General features: G+C 38.5%; 1 protein-coding gene and 1 non-coding gene across 2 annotated transcripts; one reads left to right on the plus strand and one right to left on the minus strand.

Moving 5' to 3' along the window:
• Positions 1 to 285: 285 nt before the first annotated feature.
• LOC114895358 (UDP-GalNAc:beta-1,3-N-acetylgalactosaminyltransferase 1-like) lies at positions 286 to 17,460 on the minus strand. The gene is given in 4 exon segments (XM_029222645.1): positions 286 to 471; positions 5,518 to 5,623; positions 16,108 to 17,059; positions 17,376 to 17,460. Coding segments are annotated over 4 exon segments (1,329 nt in total).
• On the plus strand, positions 15,714 to 15,816 carry LOC114895716. Its single transcript, XR_003793617.1, has one exon. It is a non-coding gene; the product is annotated as a U6 spliceosomal RNA (small nuclear RNA).
• Positions 17,461 to 21,680: the final 4,220 nt, after the last annotated feature.

The following is a 21,680-nucleotide window of genomic DNA, read 5'->3' on the forward strand; positions in this document are numbered from 1 at the left end:
AAGGGAAATAGAAAAACAAATGAGGCTGAATGGGAGTTGAAGAGACGGAAAAGAAGGTGCAAACACCAAATAGGTCCTTAAAACACGGAGACAAGGTATGAGAAAAGAAGAAGCAAGGGAGACCAGATTAAACCAAGCAAACCAAGGAAACGTAGCTCTAGCGTATGTGTGGTGTTTTGTTGACTACCAGAGAATCAGAGAAACGAGGTCCCTTCAATGTCATCCTGTCTAACCCTGGACCACATACTACCCCAGTGGTCACCCTTGCTCTGCTGGAATGTTCTGCTATAGCAGCCAGCGTTCACTTATTCCTTGGGTATTAACTTCACTTCCAACTTCTTCCAGGCCAGTATGGGCTCTAGAGTCGTCGGTAACAGCAGAACACCGGCTGCATCTTTCCAAGGCTGGCCACTCAGGCTTGAGGAAGGTAGCGAGAGAAATTAATGATGTCTCCAAGGCTTCAACAACATGCTTCAGAGGATAGGAGCACAGTTGTGAGCAAGTAGATCCTTCTTTATTTGCCCCTTTGCTGTGCCCATTTTCTCTTTATTCAGAACCATGAGATGGAGCATGTGGCCCCGAATTTCCCCAGCTTGCTATCCTTTGCTCTTTCCTCTTTTCCAGTTCAGTGTGAGCTTCATCCTGAAACATAGCAAAACAGAATATGCACCTTGGGGTGTAAGATGAAATGCAAGTTCTTTAAAAGTTTTCATTCAGAATAAAAGCTAAACAAGAGACATGCCACTGATACCAAGAAAAGTGTTAGAAAGCTACCAACCATCTCACCTTAGAGATGAGGAAACTGAGACTTCGGATGACCATGAATTCTATGGCACATTTGTCGTCAGCAAGCAGGGGTGTCAACGGCAGTGACACCTGGCATTGATTCCAAGACTCGTGGTAGCAGGGGGAATGCTATTTATTGTACATAGTGACTCACAAATCTAGGTTATGTGAACTATAAAAAGCCTGACTCAGAACCCCAGAGAGCAAGGAGGTGATACTACTTGAAATATAGGCCATAGATTGCGGTATGAGGGTGTTTGTAGGATTATCTTTCAAGGCAACATGATCCAGGCAGCACTGAATATAGCCATAGGTCCACTGATGAATAGGTCTCAGGAACTTTATAACATTGACTACAATAACTTGTGATGGTAATCAGCATATATACTTCAGGGCGTTCTTGGGGAGAGGGAGGGAGAATCGGGGTATAGCTGAGGTGGAGGTTGTGAGGCGATGAGCCTGTGACGCAAGTGAGCCTGGGGGCGGCCAGAGAGGGCAGGAGAAGCCAGGGCCCCAGACCCACCAGCAACCCAGGGCCGAGTCTCTGTCAGTCTCTGCTATCTCTTTGTCCCTCTGGAAGGTCAGGGAGAAAAGTTATAAACGTTTCCATGCCCAACTTCAACATCTCCCCCAAAATGTTAAAGCAAGTCTACCTTCAGGACATTTGAATGATTTCAACCCCTCCTGCCTTGCCTCCAATTTCCCCAACCTCTGTCAATAACTGACGTTCCTTTAGACACTGAGAGCTAAAATGACCTAAAATGCAAATGCTTGGATGAGGTAATGTTTAATCAGTGAAATAAAAAATAGAACCAATCCATCAAAAGGCAAAGCCTGACTTGTGATCTTTTCCTGTTTTGACGGAGGAGTCTGTAAACAGTAGGAGGATACTGGTTACCTCACGTACTGGGGAGAAGAAATCAGTTTTGAAAGAGAGAGAGCTGAAGACACAGAAAGAACATTTCAACGACAGCCAACACAGCAGGGGTGTGGAAGGAGGCTTAGTATCAAGTGTATTTTAATCTCAGCTAGGAAAATGGAGTTTTATCCTCAAATGATTTAGGGAGATTTTTGTGGGGATGTTTTGGAGATGTTATGGGGATTTTTATTGTTTGCTGCTTCTGTCGTTTTTAACATCACTTGCTTCCTATAAAGAGAAATTTTTCCTTCAGGGGATTCTATCCCTGTAACTATATTGACTTAATTCTGAAGCGCCAATGCAATTAAAAGACGGTTCTAATTAATAGGCAATAGAATGGGTGTATGTGAAAGATTTAAGCAGTTTATGCTTGATGCACTAAACGAATCTGAACAAAGTCGCAAAAGGCATCGGAGCTCCATTAGAATTTATCAGCTGAGATGCTTGGAATATTTTTCACACTGGGTAGCCACACTGCTCCCTGCATTTGAGATTGCACTGAGAGGAAAAATAAGGTCGACATATTTTTCTGTACCGGTGGCAGTAAAACGGCTTCTCATTTCAGCTGAGAAGTGCCAACCACCAGAGCAAAAGTACCTTTACTGCAGGAATGCTGCTTCTGACCCGCCAAAGAGAAACCTGATAGCATCCCTGTATGTGCTTTTCTAACAGGCAGCTGGACTGAGTGGGTCAGGCTCTGGGCTTTGGGGTCAGACTGCCTGCGTTCCAATCTGGCGCTGGCCACTAACGAGATGTAGAAGCCTGGGTGGGTAACTTGCTCTCTCTGCTTCAGTGTCCTCATATAGAGGAGAATAGGAGAAGAACAACCTTTCTTCTTAGGGCGGTTGTGAATTACATAAGCTAATTGGCGTAAAGCACCCGCAGTGATGTCTTACAGTACCGTGAACACTTGATGAATTTTGCATTATTATTATCTAAGTCTGTCGTCACATATCTGTGATGGTCTTGTAAAGAAGCTGCATGACTAAGCATGTTCCATATTTCATAGGATTATACTTTGTCCTGTGGATCTTATAATGCGTGGTCAGGTATGAAGGGAAAGAGGTTCTAAACTCTTATCTCCTAAATAAATAAAGTTCCCCAATGCAATGCTGTACAAAGCATTACAATTCCACTTTCTCTTCTGTTAATGCCCACGATTTCTGAGCATTTGAAAAAAGATGATCCCTGGTTACCCACAGAGGCTAAACACAGTAAATCTTAGATACTGTGTCATTATCACTTATTTACTTTTAAAAATAACGTCCTTGATATTCTTACTCCTGCGTGCAGTCTGTATTTAAAATAGCAAGAAAAAGTATTATTCAGAAATGGAAGCATTTAATCCCCTACCTACCAGAGGCCATCTTAAAAAAGTAAAAATGGTACAGAGAATTTTGGTCTTTACATAAGTCTAAGATGAGAGGGTATAAAGTAAGGAGGTAAGAGGGCACCAATGGTAATTTTGCCAGTCTTGGGGCTGCCCAGCTTCTGAACTCTCTGCCTATGTTTCGAGAAGTCTCCCCTTATTTGGTGCAGTTGTGCCATTTTCGCAGCCATTGTACTGACATGAGTCCTAGGCATTACCAAGAGCCTGAATAGGACGGGTTGGATAGCGGCTCTGCTATCCAGGCAGTGGCTGCTGTCATTCCAGGGGCAGCTCCAGGCTCCAAGTTCTGTGGGGCAGGAAGTAAAGCTCGGGGGTACAGTCCCCAGTGGCAGTGGCCTCTCCACCGGAAGCCAATTGAAATGTCACCTTGGGCTCCATTCCTGGCTGCTTAAGCTCTGAGCCTAGTTCTCTGGCCCTGGTCGAGATTTTGTAAGCTCCCCAATTATCTTTTTAGTAAATTTCTTTCCACCATACATCAGCCACTGTAAGTTTCTGTTGCTTACAGCTAGGAACTCTGGTGGACTGATAAAGTGGCCAGCGGGGTTTTTCTGAGCCAAACAGTCTCATAAACATTGATAAGTATGAATTGAAGTGAAATAGCCTAAGCGGCTTTCCCTGGACCCTTCCTGATCGGGGCACACTGGAAATTGCACTACTTTCTGAGTGCCAGGTACCGGGAAAGACATTGTCAGACTGGAACTTGATCCCAGTAGCGCAAAGCTAGGATAACAGTGTGGGAAAACCTATCAGTTAAGGAAGGTTCTGAGGCTATTCCTCCAGATCGCTGCTTCCAGGCTGGAATAACACAGACCAACGGCAAGCTCCCTTTCCTTCAGTAATCCAACAGGATCCTTATGAAAGGGCTACCTTTCCTAGAGTAACTGTCCTCAGGGACTTCAGCATGGGGTAGCAGGTGAGATTAGGTTACATCTGAGATCCCTTCCCAATACAAGATGCTATTCAAGCTTGGGTGACCTAAGGTGAAAAATATTGTCTGACGTCCACTAGCAATAACTTTTCATCTTCAGTACCACCATCTAATGTGAAGGAGAGAGAGTATTTGACATCACAGGTAAAATACCATGTGTATTCACCAATTTTTCTTACCTGAGTTTTCAAAATGGACTACATTCAACACCTAGTGGGAACTCAATCAATACTGCTCTGAATTGGACTGAATTATGTCCATGTGTCCATCCATCCAGAACATTTTTTCCAATTTTTCAGCTTATCATCCTTACTGGTTCCCTGACTCTGTGTTCACCTTCTCCCTGACCCTAAATTCATAGGCATTGCTGTAATCACTGTGTCTTCTTGGTCTATCCCCTACAGACAAGCACATCTCAGCTTCAGCCTGACCCTGATCACCAACTTTCTTTACCAACTTTTTTTTCCTCCTTTTTGTCCATCTAGTCCAAAAACCCCCTAGTCTCCCTCTGCCCAAGTTCCATTCTCAGAGTAGAGGCTCAGAAAATATTTGTTGAATAAAAGAATAATTCACTATCTCATAATGACTTTTTTTTAACACTCATTGGCTTAAAAAAAAGTTTATCATTTTCTGATATTTCCTGATGTTAATGAGCACATATTTTAAACTCTTCTTGAAAAGAAAAAAAAAACTGATTTAAGATCTTTCAAACATCACTTACATTTGTACTTATTTTTATTTGGGGTCAAAGAACATACCTAGAAATAAGACTTAAAAGGCTATCTGTGGTAAACGTTCTATAAACTTTGAAAATGATAGCTCATTTTCAATGCTATTGTTCATAGCTTATCATATTCCTAAAATTATGTAATGTAACAGTGAGAATTAGCATTGCTCTAGGCAAAGCTTGCAAATAAATGCCTCTTTTCATAACACTAAATAAATGTAGAAGACTCTGCCCTCTTTATTTAACAAACCAGGGCCACTTTGACCTAACATGAAAAGGTACTGGTATTACGCAATTAAGTAGGGACTTTTCCAATTTGCACTTGAACACTGGAAGTACTAGTTAAGTGAGGTATAAGTCTCTCATTTTAAACATTCCATCACAAAATTTAGGTAAAGCTGCCTCAATTTTCCTCACAACTGCCCAGCAAGTAGCCTTTAAAAATTTTAGCCACTAAAAAAAGCATTTCTATTAATTTTTATCTTTCTTCCTTCAAATATTAATGAATAGATCCAGTGATAATTAGCAATTTTCCCTAATTACAGAAAATTGGCACTTCACAAATAGCAAACTCTGATATCTAGTATTGTGCCAGTTTTCCTATTAATTTGGAAATTCAGCAATTATCACCAGAACTATGTAGGTTAAAGTGTGTCGGATTCTGGATAAACAACTTAAAATACCCAGCAATACAAGGTTCAGTGTCAAGGAAAGTTCAATATCGACATTTAAAGAAAAAAAATTTTAGTGACCACCCCTGCTATTACAGCCCTGTGGGAAGGCTTTCCAAGTTTGTTTTCTTTCAGCCCAGCCCCGCAGATGACATCAGTGGCAGAACCTGGACAGCTTGCCTCATTGTCATTTGGAAGAAAACTGCAACAAAAATGTAAATTCTCAAATTGGAAAGCAGCATATACAAAAGTGCTGTATCAGGTCTCCAATGGACATTGTTATTAATTTTCTTTTCCGGAAACAGAAATTCTCCAAGACCTTCGTTGGGTGAGAAATAACTGACACACTCATGCACTTAATTCCTAACATGTAAATATTTTTACGGAATGCAAACCAATCTTTATATGAACTGTGTTCTTGAGGTTCACCTTGCTGTTAAGAAGTCAGGTGTTGCAGAAGTGCAGTATATCTCAGTTCACTTTGGAATAGCTTGTTTCATGCTGGCCTCTCACAAGCCCCTAATTAACTCTGGTTAACACTAGGAGTCAGCAGATAGACTCTTACTTTTTCATCTTAATGTGTGTCAGGATTACTCTCAGCACAATGTCACTTAGTTTTATCTAGAACAGATCCTCGTAAGTTCAACAGCTGAAGGCAAATGCTTGACTAGGCTTCCCAGCTTTCAGCAGTCTTTCCTGAACTCAGCAATTCTGAGACCAAAATTTAGGCTGCATTTGCATGTCATAAAAATAACTGGTTTTTCTGAAATGTAGAAAATTCAGTCAACTGAATCAATCCTCAGGAAGCCAAATCATTTTGACAGATATTTTTTCATTAAATTGATAGTGTTATGTGTGTTACTCAACCTCCTCAAAAAGGGAAAACAAGGTCAGGCAACGAGGGTGGTCAGATTTCTGTTAACGTGATAAATAAAACTACGGTTTCCAAAAATGCCATTCAGAAATTAAGAATGTATTAAAAATCAAACTATGTTGAAAAACATCGCAATTGATTTTCCACCTTCAGGGAGGGAAGACAAGAGAGGAAATGGACTAAAATTCCAATAAAAAAGATTTAACACACATTACTATATATAAGATAGATAACCAACAAGGACCTATGTAGAGCACAGGGAGCTCTACTCAATATCCCGTGATAACCTATATGAGAAAAGAATCTATAAAAGAATGAATATATGTGTATGTGTAACTGAATCACTTTGCTGTGATTGAAACTAACACAACACTGTAAATCAACTATACTCTAATAAAGTTAAAATATAGAAAAAAGAGATTTAAGTCGAACCAAAACAAAATCTTCCAGTCTTTGGGGGTTAGGAAATGATGAAATGTATTAGAGAGCGTGAGATAATAGGAGACGTTCTTTCCTGTGATACTGTTTCCAGTCCACCAGAATTTCGACGTGAGGGAGATTATTTCCTGTATCACACCCTATGAAGAAAAGAAAATCACAGTGGTTCTGCATTTTCCCTCAGGCCAAGTCCAAACCTTGACACACCGTAACCCATTCACCCCCGCCTCCTGCAGTTCCTCGTGCCCCCTCCACTCTTGCTCCCTACTCCACCGCCCCCAGACATCATAGCTATCCCTATTCATTGCACCTTTGGTCAAGACAGCCCTCTCCCCTTTACCCTACTTAGGCAAATCCTGCCATGCTTTCAATCTGTCAGCTCAAATTATGCAGAATATATCAAGCAATGCTTCCTTCAGTGGGACAGTCCAGTTGAACGTATTTCCTCTATTTATCTGAGTCCTACCTGAATCCATTTAAATCCCACCGCTTCCTTGAAACTTTTCCTAAAAACTGCAGGTAATGATGGCCTCTCCTTACTGCGAGTCTTGTAATACCACAGGCATTGTACTGGATACTTACTTTGGCACATGAATTTTGTGTTAGAACTTTATTAGTTCACTAACTAGTTCCATTTTCTAATTATTTTTAGGACATGAGACATGTGTCCCTAATCAGATGACAGCATCCTTCCTTGAGAGCAGGAACAAATCTCACCTTTCTTGTGTCATCCACGAAGTCTAACAAGCACTTGACAGAAGAGGTTAATGGTTTAGAGAAAGGCTCTGGGGTTGGACCAGAGGTCATTCTAGTCCTTTGTCACTGACCAACCAGCTTATGTTGTACAAATTGCTAAGTTCTTACTAAGTAAGTAGCATTTGTAAAAGCGGTAATAATTTCCACCTCATTTATTTGTTAAGAGGATTAGATAAAATAATCTATAGAAATTCCTAAATGCTGTGGAATATGGGGTATAATAGGAAGCTGGATCATAGTCTATGTCTTATATTATAACTTACATTTGTACTATAAATATTTTTGGCCTTATCTGAAAGCAGAGGACTCACTCCAAAGCCTAGTTTACTTCTAAAATAAAATACTAGAAACTCTGTTTTATTCTTTAAAATAAACACTTGACTCTGGTCTTTCCCTGTGAACCGCCTTCCTCCTCCTTCAACCTCTGTTTTTCCTTCACCTATAGGGTGTCAAATCACCATGGTTTTTCTGGAGTAATGGGGAGTGTCAACACCATTAACCAGCTTGATCTAACTATACTCAACAAGTAGAGAATTCATATTTTCTCAAGAAAACCTGACACATTTACAAAACTTGATTATCACTAAGATTATAAGGCAATATTCAAAAATTTCAAAGGTTAATACTCCAATCACATATTCTGATCACAATTCTAAAAAATCAATAACAAAAAGAAATTTTAAAGCACCATACATTTGGAAATTTTTATAAAACACTATTAAATAACCCATGGTCAAAGAAGAAATAAAAATGGAAATATAAATGAAATTATAATAATTAAACTATAATTTTATAACTGAAAGATAACTTTGGATATAATAAGTTTATCAAAAGTTGTGCCATATAGTAAAAACAGTATCTACAGGAAAACTTAGTTTAAAAATTTTTACATTAGAAAAAAGCTAAAAACTAATGTTTCCAATTAAAAAATTTTTAAGTATAATGAAAGATAAATTAAAAAGAAAAAAAGATAAAGTTAAAAATATTGGGTTTCCCTGGTGGCGCAGTGGTTAAGAATCTGCCTGCCAAGGCAGGGGACATGGGTTCAAGCCCTGGTCCAGGAAGATTGCACATGCTGCAGAGCAACTAAGCCCGTGTGCCACAACTACTGAGCCTGTGCTCTAGAGCCCGCGAGCCACAACTACTGAGCCTGTGTGTCACAACTACTGAAGCCCGCGCACCTAGAGACCATGCTCCACAGCAAGAGAAGCCACCGCAATAAGAAGCCCACGCACTGCAACAAACAATAGCCCCCGCTCGCCACAACTAGAGAAAGCCTGCATGCAGCATTGAAGACCCAATGCAGCCAAAAATAAAAATAAACAAAATAAGTAAATTATAAAAAAAAGAATCAATAGGCTAATTGTTAACACCGACAACCAATGTTTAATAAACAAGTAATAAAAGTATTAATCAGTGAATATAAAAATAAAAAGATTCAATACAGAAGGTCAACCAAAACAATTTTTTTAAAGGCTAATAAAGTAAAAAATCTTTACTATGCTGTCTAAGGGAAAAAAAAGAAAAAATACTAATAAACCAAATTAGGGATAAAAGGGTATAGATACAACAGGAATTACAAAGATACTAATACATAAGAGAAAATTCTGAGTTTTTTTGCCAGTAAATTTGAAGCTTTTTGTGAAATGAACAAAATCCTAGTGAGATATAATGTATAACTGATTTAGGAAGAATGAGAAAGGTTGAAAAGTCCTATAGCTATTAAAGAAGTTGAAATAGATGTTTTCACAGGTTAATTCCACCAAAGTTTAAAGGTGAATATCTCTTATGTTATGCTTGCTCTCCCAGAAGATAAAAAAGGGGGGATGCCTTCCAGTCCATTAATGAGGTTAGTGTAACCTTAATATCAGTATGAGAAATGCAAATTACCTGCCAGACGCACTCACCATTCCGATAGTTTATGTGAGTTAAATCTTTATCTTGCATCATGTGGCATCATAGGACAGTATGCTATTTAAAAATCAACAAGTAAGAGTATAACAATACTATTTAAAATTATGGGCATACAACCGATGAAGCTAACAACAGACACAAAAAATGATCACCTCTGGGGAGTAAGAATAGAGTTGGTGGGTGGGAGAACTTCTTCAGAAGCACTTTTGGACTGTTTGACCTATAATCAAATGATAAATTAAAATGTGTGTTTTATCAAAAACAGAAGAAGAGGATGTAGGGATAAGAAGTAAAGATAGCAATTGGAATATAACATATTTCCGGGAACAGGAACAGGTTAACGAGTGTCTGAAAGTTTAGATCTTATTTTCTTCTTCCATTACCAGGCTGCCTTCTTCACGATTGGCTGGGACAGTGTTGCCATGGAACCAGGGCTTGTATAGTCACAGCATCATGTTTGTCATTGTTCAGACGTATCGCTTTTTTTCAAAATAGGTATCAAGGCTTTGCCATAAATTAAGTTACCTCCTTTCCCTGTTTTGTTTTGTGGTTCTTGAATCACTAGAATTATTTGGATTAATGCACGTTTCCTCATTTGCTTCTATAATAAAAAATATAAATGAACTGATATGTGTAAAGTACCTAAAACATGGTAGACATCTAATAAATATAAATTTTCTTTTCTCTGCTTGGGTTTCTGGACCCACTCATTACTTCTCATTGGAAGATTTAAGGGGGGAGATAGGATCAAATCGTATTTTGTAGACTTCAATTAAGCACTGCCATTTTCTTAAAACTGATGTCCTTTTACTACTAGAGCACATAACTGCTATTTGTTATTCCAGCATTTTCATGAATACTTAAGCACTCCTTTTCACTTGTATATCCTTAAAGAACTAGTATGTTGGCATTATTTTAAGATAAGATTCTCGAAAGCACATTCAATAGTTTTTGTGGAGCATTTAAGTGGATACAAAGATTGGGGAGTACCCAAATAGTTACCATCTACCAAGGATCAAAGTTACATCATCATATTAGGACAACTTGAGAAAATAAGGGATGGGAAAACAGAGTTCTTGAATAATTTTGTTTGTTTGCTCTCATTGCATGCAGTGAAAAACAAATCCTCTTGTGATTCAAACATTAATAAAACATTCTAGATAGCTCTCAATGTCTTCAGTACGTATATTGCTGAAAATATTAAGTTTTTGTAGCTATTTTCTTAGCTACATAGACGTCTTATTCTTAGCAATGACAGCTAACAACACTTTCTCTTTTGTAGGGGATCAGTTAAATCCAAAAGGGTCCTGGGACACAAACGATCCCTGCAAATATTTCCTGATGTCGGAAAGACACTTCTCTTGCCCATTTATCCTTGTAGTAGCAAAGTGATATTAAGTTCCTTAGTTTGACTGGAAAAGAAAATCACCAAAGTAGGGCTCAGTCAAGGGAAAAAAATCATTGTATGTTCAAATATAATACTGCGGTTCAAAACGAAACAGCAAATGTTGGAGACAGTACCCTTCAGGTCAGATGAATAAGAGCTGCAGGTGAAGAGTGATACTCTCCTTTCTTGCTAAGATTTTGCTATCGCAGAAGATTTGGAGGTGGGATATTAAATTATTTGCTCTACTTTATGACCACTGCATAGTATTCTAGAGCCTCCTATGCGAAGAAAGCTCATGAAAATAAAATATAGAGAAAGAGGCGGAAATGTTGAAGCCCCTCATTGAGGTCCTTTAGACCAGTGACCACAGAAGAGATCCCACAGTATCTAGAGTTCAGTGCTGCCTTAAGGTTCAATGAATAAAGACATAAAGACAAAAATCCTTATACCTTCCATTACTGAAGTATTAGCTAATAAGTGAACAAAGACATCAGGATACTTGGCTGAATTTCCCTCATTTCTTCAGGATTTCTGGAAGCATACAGATGTTGAAATAACCCCTTTGAATCAAATGTATTCTACTCTATGGTAAATGAACTTCTGCTTCAGAAGTTCACTTGAAAGAAATTTGATGAAAGGCTTGATGTCTTGGTCATCTGCAATTTTCCTCAGTTTATGCACACTGGGCTCTGGATAGGAAAGAAGGACTTTCACAGAGCATGAATCGAGCATCTATACTGTTTTTCACACCCACCTCAAATCTGAACCCTTTGAAAAATAGGGGTGTAAACTAACTTTGTGAAAAAACTGGTCTTGGTAGTCCATAACCTAAAACACATTGTACTACAGGGGTTTAATCTAACTTTGTGAAAAAACTGGTCTTGGTAGTCCATAACCTAAAACACATTGTACTACAGGGAAATAATATCCTGAGGATTTTTTTTTTAAAGGAAACACACTCCCCAGAAGCATTAGCATTATGCTTGTTTTCCTTCCACGTCAGGTGTCACACTTTATAACGTGGGATACCTCTGCTTACACAGATCTATTTCAATAAAGTTGTTAAAATTCAGATTGTGAACCCCACTGGTTACTAGCTTATGGAGTTTTTATATTTATGTATTCCTCTACAAAAAAAGCTTTATTTGTGGATGGAGTGAGTACTGCCTATTTGTAAAGTCCCAAATGGGTCTTCTTGTGCCAAAGCCTATTATCCTACCATTATAATTCCATGTTTTTGAGTCCTGAAAACTTTTTGTATTCAGAAGTTCCCTATTATACTTGTATGCACAGCTCTTCAAGCTTATGTTTCTAAAATTGCAGTAGATCTACCACCTGGCACATGCAGAATTGTGTCAAGGGAATGAGAAACTATATAATAAATATGACATCTCCTCCTGGAAAATAAATTTCACTTGAAAATTTTGATGCAGAAAGTCAAGTGATTTAAATGAAAATTTAAACACATTTTCTATTTAAATATATATATATATATATTTATATTGTTGAGGAGAATGCTAAGTGTGTGTAAATTGTTAGGCTGAAACCCAAAACTTCAAATAATTTCAAGGATATGGAGTTCGTGCTAGTGATTTTCATTTGTTTGTTTCAAATGGCACAAAGTACCCAGGTGGCTTAGACACACACACACAAAATATTTGCTTAGATAAATGAAAAGTCCAGGAACGGGACTGGCTTTAGATACAGCTTGTCCAGAGACTCAAAAGATGTCTCCTAGACTTTGTTTTTCTTCATCCTCTCTCAGAATCTTCCCTCCTCTGTACTGACTGTATTCTTATAACCAAAAGATGAGTGCCAAAGCTTCATATTTTATATCTTCTCTGTCTTTAATCTCAGGGGGAAAAAAGCAAGAGTCTCTTTCCTAGAAATCTCAGGAGAAAAGAAACCTTGAATCTCACCGACTCCGGTTGGGTCACTGAATGAATCATGGTGGCCAGCTATAGAATTAGCCAAATGTCACACCCACCCTGGAACTTCAACAGAAGTCTATAAATTGAGAGTGGAAGAATCCCCTCCCCACTAGGTAAATTGTGGGATGTTTCCCAGAATAAAAGTGAATCATGCCAGGTGGCATGTTTTACACACACACACACGCATTGTTGTCGCCCTACCTCACCTCATACACACACACAACACCTTCCCAGGTTTAGTTCCATATCTTAAGGGTATGCTGGTGGAAAAGAATCTGAGACACACTGCTTTAACTTATCCACCAGCACTTTAGCAGGGATTAACAGCTGGTGGAATCCAGCAACGCTCACTGGCGATAGGATAGAAGTACCCAGATCAGAGGCTTCCGATGCACTGACAGCAGATGCACCAAAGATCCTTAGCTCCTGAGTTCCTTTAGTGCTTTTCTCACCTAATGACTTGCTGATGGGAGATAAACCTAGCTGACTTAGTCAGTGTAGGCAGAGCTGGAGGAGTGTGTGCAGGACAAGGCCTTTTTGAACTCATCTTCAAGGTTGGCCAAGATAGTTGCCAACAGTATAATGAACCATGATAATGACACTGCAGAGAGCTGTAAAGTGCAGGATGATCAATGCTGAGCTCACAAAGTATCTGATACTCTAGGCAAACCACACAACTGGGAAATTCCTTGTTAATGGATGAACTTTGTTTCTCTCCAAATTTCAACAGCAAGGGGTTTTGTTTCACGTGCTATAGCACTGCACTATATTTTCCCATACTCCATTTTCCCCAAAAGCAGATATCTTGCTCTGCCTCAAGAGATTACATTGAGTTTATTATGAAATTTATTTTCATGTAACTACTTGTTAAATATACATGAGGTAGTGGATTTTGCTAGAGAGAATCCAGATTTTGTTTAAGGTGGAAATGTGCCCAGAAAAATAAACCCTCCATATTCCAACCTTGATCACAGATAAGGGTGACCTTGGGACATATTTCTGACCATCGAGATATAGGCAGAAAGCTTCTGTGGATTTCCTTCCCACTTCAGTGACTTCCTGACACACAGACATGAAGGTTGAGCTGAAGTAGCCATTCTGTGACCATGTGGTGACACACATGAGGGTAAAACCGTGTGTCAAGGCAAGTACAAAGGAGGAAAGAGCCTGGAACAATGATAGAATGTGCTGTACCACCCTGGGTCTAGGCTTAGTTGTTAGATGAAAACCTTAACGTATGTTGTATGAAGCCGCTATAATTGACTTTCCTTCTGTTGCAGGCAGCCAAACATGTTCTTAATCAGTAAAGGCTGCTTTTCAAAATTCTGCAAAATCTATTGATTTCTCACAACCATGGCAGAAAATTAGTCCAAAATAAATCATTCCACTGGAAGTTCAGCCAGTATAATTTCTCCCCATTTTCTTTTTTTCATTTAATTGATTTTATTGTAACTGGATCAGGTCTGAGATGAGGGAAATGGAAATAGCCTTGTTATAAAGAATCAAACATTATAATGGTTCTAACTGAAATTAAGCTTTTCTTATAGGAGAATTATAAATATATGAGCATTACAAGAGCTGACTATACACTTTCAAGTTCATATTTTCTGCCAACAGATTTGATCTTTCACCATCATGTAATCCAGATAAAAGGAATCACTTGTCCCATATCAGGCATAATGGGAAATGGCACAATCCCGAGAATATGGGGGCAAGGAGTGCCCCTCTTTGACCAATTAGCAGGTCAAAGGTGACCTACTTCATCTCTCCTATGAAAAAATGTGCTTCACCATGACATGGAAATCAGACTTGATTTTAGACCACATAGTAGGGCTTTCCTCTTGATGTGAAACTAATAACAATAGCAGCTGTGTTTTTTTGTTTTCTTTTTATTCTCAAACTGATTGTTAATGAGAAAAAACGCGGAGCAGTTAACAATGCAGCTCAAATCTTTAGTCTTCTCTTTCCAACTCAAGCACTGAAATATGACACTCCTTTCATAATATTCTGGCCACCACATTCTCTCTTTTCTTTTTGGCTTCAGAGTCCTTTCCAAAAGGAAACATGCTGCCTGGCATTCTATACTACTCCTAATTTCCAGGTGGAAAAATGAGACAGATGAAGTGACATCTAAAAACATCGGGGATTATATTTTTAAAAACAAGACAGTAATTCAGATCTTCTTGCTTTAATTCTTCTCTGTGTTACCATGACAAAATATTTATCAAAGTTCAAGAGATTACTGATATGCAATAATGACCAATGACTACACATTAATGGAGCTATTCATAATAAACTCATTAGTGAAGTAACTGGAAAAGAAGTTTAAATATAAAGAGTGATTTTCACTATTCTGTTTATACAGTATTGAAACAACCATAACTTCAAACACCCATAAAAGTGCAAAACTCTAAGTAACATTAAACAATAATTGATAACTCTGAAATACTGCAACATCCTGAAGTATCTTCCAAATGACCAAAAACAGATGAAATTTTGTTCAGTATAACTTCAGTTTTTTTACACAGAATTATGTATTTAAAAAACTGTAATCCATGTAAGATATACACAAAACCCTGAACTGACTAGATTGTTCAATCAATAATACTCCACACTGCTTTGTTGTTATGGACAAATGAGCTTATAATTCAATGAAACCCATTTAAGAAATTCTAATCTATAGAATGACATGTTCAAATTGTTTGTTTTATTAACAAAAACCTCCTATTCCTTTGTCAGATGTTTAATTCCTCTGAATATCATCTTTAAAAGGCCTGAGTTGATTGTCGTCAAAATAAACCACAGGTCAAGTGCAACCCTCCAGTATCCAGCCTATGGGCTCTTCATGAGTTTTGGTTCCGTGTAAGCCACACAATGACCTTCCCATGAGTTTTCCATTGGAGATTCCACAGTCTAGTTTTAACGGTCTCCACAAAGTATCCCTCCCTTCTCTAGGCTTTGGGTAGAATGTCAAATTAATAACGGCATGTGGGTGCTTGCTTCGGCACATACACTAAATTGGAATGATACAAAGAAGATTAGCATGGCCCCTGTGCAGGGATGACACGCAAATTCGTGAAGCGTTCCATATTTTTAAGCTGGGATGAAGTGAGAGAGTGGCATGGACATATATACACTACCATATGTAAAACAGATAGCTAGTGGGAAGCAGCCTCATAGCACAGGGAGATCAGCTCGGTGCTTTGTGTCCACCTAGAGGGGTGGGATAGGGAGGGTGGGAGGGAGACGCAAGAGAGAGGAGATATGGGGATATGTATACATATAGCTGATTCACTTTGTTATAAAGCAGAAACTAACACACCATTGTAAAGCAATTATACTCCAATAAAGATGCTAAAAAAATAAACAACAAAATAAATAAACACTGATATAAGGGGAAAAAATGGCAGGTGGTGTTCCTTAGCATAGCCTGCCAAAATGTGATAATTTCCTTGGAAGAAAAGCCTTGGGCTGCAATCATGCATCTGAGTTGACAGACATTCAGATGGATCCTATATAAAAAGAAAAGGTTGGTGTCTTCTGGAATATGAATGTCCACTTTTAATAAATTCAAACAGATCCCAACATAAACATCTTCAAACTTGATGGGTTTTACGTGACTCATCATTTCATAGATTCTTGGCACCAAATTTCTGGATATTATATAACCCAACCCACCGCAGTAGGGAGGAAACACCTTGAAGGGATACCCCTGGTATGAAATATGGGGGTTTTGGTAAAATCCTCTATAGGAATAATCATCAATTAGAGGATAACTTGTGAAAAACTCCTCTGAGTGGTTTAAATTTAAAAGATACTTCACTAAGTTGCCAGTATTGATGAAAACACCAGTGTCTGTCTTCGTGATGTACCATGCGTTGGGGCAAAACTCAGTTACCCACCTAAATGCCATAATTGTTTTCAAGGTCACATTATTGTATGTGTCTAAAAAATCTTGTATTATGTTGCCATAAAGGAGGTGTTCATCCTCTAAGGATAATGCTAATACTTTGTCTTCCCTTTCAGCCTACTGGCCTAATAAGAAAAATGTAAGAACCTCATATCTCCACCAAGACTTCTTTTCACCCCGAGTAACTCTAATGGCCCGTCTGGCTTTCACATCTGAGGGGTGTGAGGTCACCGGGATGACAAGACATGCATTTTGATGAGAGCAGCTCCAATGCTCTCGAAGTGTGAAGCGGAAGACTTGTCTGTAAATGGGCTCATAGTCATAGAAGTACATACAGTTCACGCGTTCTAGCACATTGTAGTGGGGAAGACTGAGGTACCACATCACCAGGAAACTCAGGAGCGACGGCAGCAGGAGGCTCCAGGGATCTCAGTGACATCCACCCGGAAGGGTGGTTCGGAGCTCCGGGGCCATTCACAGAAGCTCAGGAGCACGCAAGCCTCAGGTTCTTGATTTACTTCTTCTGAGTGAAAGACCTTCAGTTTCATCAACTGAACATTCCATAGCAAGTGGTAGTCAAAACTAATGCTTGAAATTTCTACTGAAACAAGACTCTCAGATTGGCCTAAAACTCTGCCATATACTGCTTACAAGATACATGCCTGTAGAATTTCAGATGAGACTAAAGCACTAGTTGAAGTCTTTTGTTTCCCGTATTCCATATGCTTTAATTAAACGATTTGCCGTGAACTCTCCAGCGCGCCGTGCGCACCCTGCTCCAATGCGGGCAGAGGGCCGACCCTCCCCTCTCCCCATTTTCCAAGGCCATGTTAATACTGACATCTTGGACAAGTCACTTAACATTTCTGAAACTCACTTTCTCCATCTCTAAAGTGGTATTAACGTATCACCTATTCCCTAGGTTTGTTATGAGGATTAACTGAGATAATCTGTAAATATTTCCTGGTAAAATATAAGCACTAAAAAATGGAATCCATTATTATTAATTATTATTTAATTGTATAATCTTGGAAAGAAACATATCAAAAGGCGCATAGTAAACCCCTAATATGCATTTATGAATGAATGGTTAACAGTGGTTGTCTATTTGTTGGGAGTAAGAGAGTTGGTGATTCTTTTTTCTCTTCTTCTGCATTTTCTAAATTTTATTGAATAAACATATTTATTATTTTATAAGAACATTTGTTCACCTCTCCGTCCACCCTAAATACCTAATAACCAAAATTATATATATTATATAATATTTACTATAATATATAATTTGATATAAATATATTTAATACATGTTTTAATATAGTTATTTCGTATTTAATTGATAAAGTATAGATTTATAACATATCTGAGGCTTTATTTAAAAGACTAAGAGTGTTAGAATGAGGGGGAAGATGCAGTGATGCCTCTGTGAATACAAACACATATGCACATATACATGCATAGACAGTCACAAATTATAGCAATAAGCTACTTGAACAAGACACACTTAAACCATGGCATCAAGAGTTTAAAAATAAATATGTAGTCTATAAAGAAAGCAAGGATAACAATATTATTATCTGACATATAAAATTCAAGGTGACAAGCATCATACAGTAAGAATGCAAAGAGCTTGAATTATATTATTAATAATGTGGCCCATTTTTATATGGTAGAATACAGCAAATACGTAATTATGTTGCTGCGTTAGGAATTAAGAATTTCTGTGTACGAAAATAAGGGATCAAAATAAAATGACTCAGCAAAAACTTGTAATGTTAAATCTGAATTGGAAATACTATTAAATCATGAACTTTTTCTTTAAAAAGTATGTATTCCCTAGTTCTGTCCACTTAAAATGCCTGAAGGCAATGACACCCCCAGGAGCAATGAGTCCTCCTATATGTAGACTGTGCTCCGTAAATACCAGGGTTCTTTGGATAAGTGGCTGATTACAAGTCTGAAGCATAACATTAGACTTGCCTGAGACATCTTGTTCCAGAACTCACGGACACTATCACAGACTAATGGGGTTACAACCAGATGACACAGGAATCACATGAAGGAAGAAGGGACACGTGAACGCCAAAGAGCGCAAAGTCTACAAATTATTAAATCTATGGAACAGAAAAGTTATGAGTTAAAAAAGGAAAAGAAAAGAAGAATTTATAGTAGTACTTAATAAAGAGAAAGCCAAAATAAACTCAAATCCTGAAGATTATTGCAAATAACCATTACAACAAAGAAATCTAGCTAATGAAAGTGAAAGAGAAGATAGAATTTTAAAAATAATTCGACTTCTGGTTTCCAGTTCCATATGCAAGGAGCCTGGAAGTCACTCCATCATAGCAACAAGCAAAAAGCTGAACAGACTGAAAAATCAACAATTCCTCATGGATTCATAAGAGAGATTGAGGGCACAGGACAAATCCCCAGCACTGGAGAGACAGATGGCTGAGTATAGGGAGTCACATAGAGTCAGGAGCATAAACTGCCACAGGGACCAGTGCCAGGGTGGGAAAACCTCAACTATAATTAAAGAGCTGCTGGAAGCTCAGTGTGGACAAGTCTGAGAGTTAAAAACTTTGGGCAGACCCTATCACATTGAGATCCCCACGCGTTTTGTAAGTTTTACCCCCAGGAGCTCAACCAGATTCTCACTGTAAATACTAGAGAAAAATCCCCTCTTGCTTCCAGCAGGGGGAGGAGAAAAGAAAGAAACTGGAAATGAACCACAGTACTCTGGGTTGTTTTTTTTTTAATGGATAAAACAAACTTTATTTTATTTATTTTTAAAAATTTATTGTAGGGCTTCCCTGGTGGTGCAGTGGTTGAGAGTCCGCCTGCCGATGCAGGGGACACGGGTTCGTGCCCCGGTCCGGGAGGATCCCACATGCCGCGGAGCGGCTGGGCCCATGAGCCATGGCTGCTGAGCCTGCGCGTCCGGAGCCTGTGCTCTGCAATGGGAGAGACCACAGCAGTGAGAGGCCCGCGTACCGCAAAAAAAAAAAAAAAGAAAAAAATATTATTGTATAGTTGATTTATCTATAGTTGATTTACAATGTTTTGTTAATTTCTGCCATACAGCAGAGTGATTCAGTTGTATATATAGATACATTATGCATGTATATACATATACACATTATATATATATATGTGTGTGTATATATATGTATACATTCTTTTTCACATTCTTTTCCATTATGGTTTATCACAGGATATTAAATATAGTTCCCTGTGCTATACAGTAGGAACTTGTTGTTTATCCATTGTATGTATAATAACTTGCATCTACTAATTCCCAACTCGCAATCCATCCCTCCCCATCCCTCTCTGCCTTGGCAACCACAAGTCTGTTCTCTATGTCTGTGAGTCTGTTTCTGTTTTTTTTTTTTTTTTTTTTTTGCGGTACATGGGCCTCTCACTGCTGTGGCCTCTCCCGCTGCGGAGCACAGGCTCCAGATGTGCAGGCTCAATGGCCATGGCTCACGGGCCCAGCCGCTCCACGGCATGTGGGATCTTCCCGGACTGGGGCACGAACCCGTGTCCCCTGCATCAGCAGGCAGACTCTCAACCACTGCGCCACCAGGGAAGCCCTGTTTCTGTTTTGTAAATAAGTTCATTTGTGTCGTATTTTAGATTCCACATATAATTGATATCCTATAGTATTTGTCTTTCTCTTTCTGACTTACTTCATTTAGTATGATAATCTCTAGGTCCATCCATATTGCTGTAAATGGCATTATTTCATTCTTTTTTATGGCTGAGTAGTATTTCTTTGGATATATCTGCCACATCTTCTTTATCCATTTATCTGTCAATGGACACTTAAGTTGTTTCCATGTCTTGGCGATTGTAAATGGTGCTGCAATGAACTGTGCTTAACAAGCCCTGTCCTTAGGAGAAAGTACTTAACCAGCACTTAATCTGCTGAGGTATTACCAGACCATAATGGACCTAGGGGAGGAAACTAATCAACTCCAGTCAGTTCTACACTTACACATGGGAGAAGGGAAACACTGAACTCCAGCTCATTCTAGCCATCCTGTCTGACTTAAGGGGAGAGAAAAAACTGAGAAATACTTGTGAGGTTCACAGTCTAGAGGCATAGGCTCAGGTAAGACTGAGACTTAATCATAGGACTATAGAATTATTCCCCTGCAAACCCACATTATCATCACATTACTAGAGAACTCTTTACAGCAGTGCTTTTACCCAGTACATCATGTCTGGCTATCAAGAAAAAATTACAAGGCATACTAAAAATCAAAAAACAAAATTTGAAGAGAAAGTGCAAGTGGCAGAGCCAGACATAACAAGGATGTTAGAATTAACAGAAAAGGAATTTAAAATAACTATAGTTAATATGCTAAGGGCTCTAATGTAGACAGCATACAAGAACAGATAAACAAGGGAAACAGAGAGATGGAAATCCTAACAAAGAACTAAAAAGAAACAAAATGAGGAATACATTAGATGGGCTTATTAGTAAACTGGACACAGCTGAGGAAAGAATCTCTAAGGATAGCTCAACAAAAACCTCCAAAATTGTAAATAAAAGATAGTAAAAACTTTAAAATAGAACAGACTATCCAAGGACTGTGGGACAACTACATAAGGAAACAGAAGAAATATCTGGAACAATAATGAGTGAATTTTCCCAAATTTTCAAACTGGTCAGACACAAAACCACAGATCCAGGAAGCTCAGGGAACACCAAGCAGGATAAATGAAAAGAAAATATATCTGCACCTAGGCATGTCATTTTCAAATTACAGGAAATCAAAGATAAAGAAAAATTTTAAAAGCAGCCAGAGGAGAAAAAATGTAAGAAAAGAATTATGTTCAACTTCTCCTCAGAAAACATGCAAGCAAGAATAGAGTAGAGTGAAATATTTAAAGGGTTGAGAGAAAAAAACACCAACCTGGAATTCTGTACCCTACAAAATTATCCTTCAAAAGTGAAAGACTTCCTCAGACAAACAAAAAATGAGGGACTCTACTGCCAGTAGACCTGCCTTGCAAGAAATGTTAAAAGAAGTTCTTTAGAAGAAA

The sequence above is a fragment of the Monodon monoceros genome, unplaced genomic scaffold, assembly GCF_005190385.1.
Source record: "Monodon monoceros isolate NGI ecotype Baffin Bay Population unplaced genomic scaffold, NGI_Narwhal_1 Super_Scaffold_14, whole genome shotgun sequence".
Taxonomy (NCBI): domain Eukaryota; kingdom Metazoa; phylum Chordata; class Mammalia; order Artiodactyla; family Monodontidae; genus Monodon; species Monodon monoceros.